Below are 7588 nucleotides of genomic sequence, written 5' to 3'. Positions count from 1 at the left end.
TCTTCTTCAGAAACCAGAATTGGTGTCAAATATTTGTGCTGATTTGTGCAGTAAAATTTTTTGTTTATACCTCCTTAAAGATATTAATAAATGTTTTCCAGGTCATAAAAAATGGTTAAACCAGACAGACCATGTTTACAAAATCAAGCAAATTTGGTGTCAATCAAATGTGCTAATATTTAGCTGAGCAAACAAAATCAATCTTGTTTGATTTTGTTAATGTGCCAGAAGGGCACAAACATAAATGTTGCTGTACCGACTCAGCACAGTTGATTGACATTTTTTGTCTGATTTTGTAAATGACTGGACTGGATGGTTGACCTTTGATGACCTCTAAAGATGTTTAGTAACATCTTTAAAATGATGGTGGCATAAATGTTTGAAACCGATTTGTTTAACTGAAGAACTGAAAAAAACCCCCAGGTCTATCAATGTTCTGTCAGATCCCATGATGGGTTTTCAGTTTGAAAACATCCAGCTAACCAAACATCTCGCAGGATATCCCAATTTGTTCTTATTTTAATTAACTGCAGAATTTTGTTGTTTCAATTTGAGTTTTTCAAAGTTTCTGGATGTTTCCCTGGAACAGAAGCTTCAATTGACTTTTTATAGAAGTTCAAACCATTAACTTAAAAAGTATATTTCTGCATTGATCTGGCAGACTTATTGTTTTAAATACCCCTTTGATCAGTTGGTTTCTTGTTCTACCCAACAATCCAAACAGCTTCACCTCCTGCAGCCTCTTTCGCCTTCACCATGACAGAAAACAGAATTTACTGATTATATTCACTTTGCTCAGTGAAAGAAAGCGTCCCAGAGTGTTTTCAGCTGCTGTCGGTTACCCAAAGTGATATAGTAATACACATCTCGCACGTAGGGAGTCAGGCCAAACTAAGCTAGATGGAGTATTAATGCATATCACTTTGATACAGTTTCCAATATTTTTTGTGTTGTTTCTGTTTGTTTTGATTTTCTTTCTGTTGTTGAGCTGTTACTTGTAGTGTACTACAGCATCTGTACTGCTAATGGAACTTTTTGCTAAAATCGTTCTACAACCACCACAGCTGCTGCAGCCAACGCAGTTGAACAATAACATAACATAACATGGATGTGCATAATGTTATTTATGTTATTTCCAATCCCACCCACTCCCCTTCCCTTGATTCTCTGAAGAATCCCAGTAAACCTAGCAGTACTGAAGCTCAATGAACAAGCCGTCTTAGACAAGTTGAAAAACAAGTGGTGGTATGACAAGGGGGAATGTGGACACAAGGACTCCGGCAGAAAGGTTAGTTCTTGAGGTGACTTAGCCTGGTACCGTGGTCATGCATTGGTTTGCCCCAACACCCTCCCCACTTTCTCCTGCCCCATTTCAAAATACCCCAGATCCACAGCAAGAACACTAAGGTAGTTTAATTCAGCTCTTTTTTCCTTTTTTTTTTCCTTTTAAAGATTGATTTTTTCCTGTGGGATAACTAATATTAGCTGTAGATTATTGTTAAAATGACAGGTGATTCCCGTTTTACTACAACTTTCTTCTCATCCCAACTCCTACATTATTTATTTGAATCATTTTCCTGGGTAGCATGATTATTCATTGTACAACTACAATAATCTATAAAGATAAAAACCATATTTCTCAGGTATTTGGTTCATTTAGCAGAAATCATTAATACATTTCTATAAATGCATCCACACCTTAAAAAAGTGTCAATGCAATTACATGTTTTGGATTCATTCTATACAGAAATAAGAATGGTTCAAAGAAAAAACTAAAAGTTCCAAAAAGTATTATGATACATGATGTATGGATGACTTGGATGAGAAGATCAAAAGCTTAAATGTAGGAGTTGGGGTATCTGTAGTAGAATGGATTCACCTTTTAAACCTGAAAGTGAAAAAGATTTCAGCTAATCAGAGCCGTCTTGAGTTTTCTTAAAATATTTGGTATCTACTTTAAATTGTAATAACAGAATAAAAGTTTGGAATTTTAGGGTAAAATATATATCTTATTGATCATTAAAGAGAAGGCAAGAAGCTGGTTAGCTTAGGTTAAAGTAATGAGGCAGCAGTTGATCTAGCTTTGAGCTAAAGATAAAAAATAATTTAATTTAAAAGAAAACCAAACTGGCTTGCTTTACCATCATAGATTATTTGTGTAACTGTAAGGTTTTAGTTATATATGGGTGTCATATTAAAAACTTTTACTGTGCTGCATGGTTAATGTTTTTATACTATTGTGGTGTTGGATCCTGCAACACCAGAATGTGATTTTTCTCTCCACACTTAGGCGTAAATCCCGAGGGGGTCAGGAGGGAAAAATCTTGGAAAAGTCTGTATGGGAGCAGAAAGCAGAGGGGCTAATGCAGCTGGCAGTAAAAAAAAATAAAGTATGCCTTTATTTCTTACCATCTTCAATGTAGAGCCTTTAAAACCACAAAATAAAATCTTAATATTTTTCTAGAAAACTGGTGCTGATCAAAAAAGCACCAGTTTTTTTGGTGCTTTACAAAAAAGCTTAAGCTTAAGTTATGATACTAACCAAATATTAAATTCCTACATATTTATAGGTTCTCAGCCATCCAGCACATGAAAGAAAAAAAAGTTTAAAGCAACTTAAGTTATAATTGAAATAACACATGACATGTATTGAGAACCACTACAATAAATCAATATTTATGAGGAATTTTATTAAGTGGAGTTACTTATTAAAACTATTATTTAGAGCTTTAAGTTTTTGTAAAGGTGTAGCAGAGATTAGATCTGTGACTCTGAACCAAACTCGTATCTAAGCAACATTTGAATCTTAGTTTGACTTCTATGGGTCTCAACAAGTTGTTTACTGAGAAAAACACATTTGTTATTCATTGCTACTTACTAGTCATGTTTGGTGGTGCAGCTTGAATACACAAAAGAATTTAAACCACATTTTACTGTAACTTTGCCGACCCCCCCCAAAATTGCTCTTATTTCCTTGTTTATGCCCCCCAATAATGAGATGAATCAAGTCATTTCTCTGGCAGTATTTTTGAAAACTTGATTGAACTTGAATTAATGGTGACAGAGTTACTAAAAGCACAGAAACAATTTTGAATCACAAGAACCAAATTTAGTGGCAGACTATGGGTCGCCAATGACAACATTCCCATTTTGCACCTTCATTAAATAATCTGGATTGCTTTTTTCTTTATAAATATCCAAAACATTTAGACCAATTGACTATTGTTAAATGTAAACTGATCAGAATTTTTTAAACACATTTTGTCATTTTTAAAACCTTGATCCCATCAAAGACATGTAGAAAAATGGGCTATTATTGCTCATTTGACATTAGTGCTAATTCAAATGAAGTGATAGAAGAAAGCCACAACATCTAGACTGGCCAAAGACGGATAAACTTGACTTTTTGAGTTGCAGCAATGCATGCAAACCAACAAATGAATAAAAAAAAAACATGAAATATATTTTTGTTGTCCTGTCTACAAATACAGAAGTCTTATGTTTTTGATGTATTTTTGCCAATTGAAGAAGGGAATTCTCATGTTTTCAGGTTGTTTCTTGTCTTAATTTCATAACATTTTCCTTGTTCTTTGTATGAAGCTTTAAATTGAGCTAACCAGCTTACTGCCTACTCTACTGATATTAAACCTCTCAACTTTAGCCAAACAAGCACCAGAATGGCAAACGTCTTGTTTAACTATAGCAGATAGAGTTTAGGTTTACTGAATCCTTTTATTTATGGAATCAGAATTCATCACTGCTGCTGACTGTTCTGGAGAACAAAAGAGGGAAATAATTATAGACCAGTACAAATGAGGATTCTGATGACAGGAAGTTTGTTTTGCATGTTTGTAATGTCACATTTTTGCGAATTGATGAGAAAATTTGCCAAGATGAAACCTGTTTTGTCACCTTTTGTTCTACAGACCTTTTGTTCTCTTTTCATGTCTCCAAATCAGATTATCTCCACTCTTTCTGTTCTTCAGAATATTCAGCGGTCAGCAAAGTTCAGTGGAAGCAGTTGCAGACACAAGGACGAGGTCCTCTGCAGAGAAATGTGGCTTTTTACATCACTTTTTAACCCAAATCCTGCCTGCCTTTGTAGGCACATTTGAAGAATATTTTAAGCTTCTGCTGGTGGCAAAGAAAACTTTCTTGAGGATGTTGAAAATACTTTTTGTTTCTTGCTTTGGGCGATGTTTAGTCATTTAAGCTTTGACAAATAAAATCTGGCCTTGGAGGAAATTTTCAGATCAAAGCAAGATTTCCATTTTTACTCTTTTTGAATACATCAGATGTAAAAAGTCACAGTTTCCAATCCGAAAATGTTTTTTTTTTCCTATTTTCCTCACTGATGTATCAGATTATGGCTGCTCTCCAGTAGATATTAAATCCAATAACCACAGCTTTCCCTCTTCTCCTCTTCCTTCCCAGACACACTCCTTGATGTTTTTTGTCTCCAATCTGTCACGAACCTCCTGTTTTGCTCTGAACTCTCTGAGTAACAGAGAGCGTGACTAACCTGGAGATGTTCATCAGTCTGTCGAGGAGACAGCTTACTGTCATACTAAAGCAGCAGCAACAAGACACTCACTGCTATTTGGCTTCTTACAAGAAAAGTTACATGGAGGCAGTAAAAAATGTTCAAAACTTTATTTTTGTCTGGTAGAAATGTATCAATTCAGTTTAAGTCTATTTTTTATGCACCCCAGCATAGAACCAATGTAATTTTATGGCACTTAAATTTAGAAAACAAGTTGAAATTATATCAAGTATTCTAGAGCATCGTCTATGATCACAGTATCACGTTTTTCATTTTGGTTAGTTTTAAAGTTAGAAGTTCAACATTGCATAAACAAAAAATCTTCCCAAGTACTTATAGTTTAGCATTTGGTGCAAATATCTTAGTACACTTGAAGTAAGATAAAAGTATCCTACAAGAAACTTTACAGCAAGATATCAGAGCTTGTTTTAAGTCAGTTATTCCTTAATATTGATGAAAAGGTATTAATTCTGCTGGCAGATTTGGTCACTTATAATAAGACATTTTTCCCATGTTAGAATATAAGTGAAATAATTGATAGAACTCACACTTTTTCATCAATATTAAGAAATATTTAACCTTAAACAAGCTGCTATATCTTGCTGAAGTTCTTTGTCAGTTAATTTTGTCTTATTTCAAGTGTACATTTGCATAATTAATTTAAAATGCTTCTGTCCCAAACCAGGCCTGAAGACACAAAGCTATTTTGTTAATGGCTAAAGTCGCAGGCTGTCTCCTCAGTTTTAAAGCCAGAGAAAACGCCAGAATTTTACACACAGCAAGTCGACACAAAGTGTGAGTACACAAAGAGACACAGCAGTCCATCCTGTGTCCTGTTAGTGGAAACAACAAGACAACTTCTTTAATGAAATTCCACAAGTAGGTCCCAAAATGTTCTGACATTACAGGGGCCTGTTACTCCTAAATACAATGTCTTACAAGTGAATATAAATACAAATGATTTGTTACCCTATTAAAAACAAATCCACTTGGGAAGACGCCATGGCCACAGTTAACTCACTTATCCTAGTTCAATCCTTCCATGTGCTTCATGTCTTTCCATTCTTCCTGTCCTACTATTGGAAAATGCCACTAGTGCTGCAAAATCCTTACAAACTAACAAGAACAGCTCTGAATTTAAAGACAAAGGGAACTCCAACGTTTTCAGATTGTTCACATTGTAAAATCATCCTTTTCAAAATTTCTCACAAAATCCAAAACATTCCTGTGTGAATAAGCCCGTCTTCTTCAGCCTGGTATTAGTCGGACCTTAAGCTGTCTCTTCAGACTCCTCAGATGTCGACTGACTGCAGAACACATTCTGTGATGGGTTCACAACATTTTTTTTGTCTATGTAATGAAAGGTTGAGTCACTGAAACTGAGATGCATGAGATGAAAGTAATGACACAAAAATGAGACCTTACGAAGAATATATGTTCTACTTTTTTTTTTACAGAATAAAGACTAACAAATAATGTTTATTAATAAAATAGTTGGACTCATCCTTTGAGTCAATAAAATGTTTCAATTTTTTAGAGAATGTGTCTTTTGTTTTTGTTTTATTCTGTTAGATTTTTCTTCCTGCATGAGTTTGTTTGCATGCGACAAACAGAAGACAGTGTATCATCAGAGGCGGTGATTAGAGGAAACTAAGAGCAAATCAACTCTCACTAAATATGAGGGGGTTAACCCTAACCAATATCTCTGTTCATCAACAGAGATATTAGATATTTAGCTATTTTGAGTACAATTACAAGTGGTTCTTGTTAGATTCTTTTTTTTGTGGTGACATTAAAATGCATATTTTTTTAGGCACAATTCAAAGTAATAGGTCACTTTCAAACAGGAAACAGACTGAGGGAAGAACATGCATGAAATTCTGAAACTAAATCAAAAATCCAGACCCGATATTCTTCTGTGATGATGATGATGATGATGATGATGATGATGATGATGATGATGATGATGATGATGAGGATGATGATGATGATGATGACCAGGCACTATGAAGAAAACAATGGAAAAATTCTGAATGTGAGGAAAAGAAATGTATTTGCTAAAATGATGCATTTTTACCTTTGAGACAAGAAAGAAATGCTCCAACATTGAAATTGAAAGTTGGACACTAAGAAAGATAAAGATTTGGTTGACAACCAGACCTGAGTAGGGAACAAAACTGATTTCATTCACAAGCAGCTGCCACAAAAAGGAAGAAAACAAACATCAGAGAAGATGTATGGTGGTTTTAGAAGTGGACTTGTGGTCTTTTCAAAAGTCTGACAGAATATGTTGTCAGGGGAGATATTGTGGGTTTGGTGTTGACATCCACACATGTTGTGTCCTCCCACAAATGCTGTGTTTTTGCATAATATGATCAAACAGTGAGGCCCGAGTAAGCTTCAAGCTGGAGGAGGACAGGCAAGATTCAAACAGGATATTTACACAAGAAGCATAAAATCTGAAATCTAGTAGGATAAAAAGATAAGTAGCACTCAGACATTGCTGCCAATTAATGAATTCAGAAGTTTGAATCCCTCACATGTCCTTTGTGTCTCTGTGTTGCCTTGTGATGGACTGGCAACCTGTGCAGGTTGTACCCTGCCTCTTACTGGAGAGTATAAATTTGAGCATGTTTGTTGCAAAACAATAACAGTGCAGTTTGGTGGGAGGCAGTACAAAACCTCAGGGTGGAAATAAGGAAATTTTCTGTTGTCACTATGTTCGCCTAAGATATAGATGAAAAATGTTCTCATAGTACGGGACGTTGTGGGCCGGTGGGCAGAATACTTCGAAGACCTCCTCAATCCCACCAACATGCCTTCTGTTGAGGAAGCTGAGCCTGGGGACTCTGGGTTGGGCTCTCCAATCTCTGGGGACGAGGTCGCCGAGGTGGTCAAAAAGCTCCTCGGTGGCAGGGCCCTGGGGGTCGATGAGATCCATCCGGAGTTCCTTAAGGCTCTGGATGTTGTAGGGTTGTGTTGGCTCACACGACTCTGCAATATCGCATGGACATCGGGGGCAGTTCACTTGGATTGGCAGACTGG

General features: G+C 35.9%; 1 protein-coding gene across 5 annotated transcripts in view; it reads left to right on the top strand.

Annotated features, from left to right (window-relative positions):
• Positions 1 to 7588, top strand: part of gria1b (glutamate receptor, ionotropic, AMPA 1b) — a 192890-nt gene that overhangs the window by 167574 nt on the left and 17728 nt on the right. Inside the window, exon 16 of one of the 5 annotated variants that reach the window (XM_008428690.2) lies at positions 1174 to 1288. The exons of 3 other annotated variants lie outside the window; for them this stretch is intronic. In XM_008428690.2, the coding sequence (XP_008426912.1) occupies positions 1174 to 1288 (115 nt within the window). Of the gene's footprint in view, positions 1 to 1173; positions 1289 to 7588 lie in introns of those variants that run through there. One more of the 5 variants, XM_008428692.2, reaches the window with a different exon arrangement.

This window comes from Poecilia reticulata, linkage group LG14 (genome assembly GCF_000633615.1).
Source record: "Poecilia reticulata strain Guanapo linkage group LG14, Guppy_female_1.0+MT, whole genome shotgun sequence".
Classification (NCBI taxonomy): Eukaryota; Metazoa; Chordata; class Actinopteri; order Cyprinodontiformes; family Poeciliidae; genus Poecilia; species Poecilia reticulata.
Note: the sequence above shows the minus strand (reverse complement) of the source record. Positions and strands in the feature narration are given on the sequence as shown.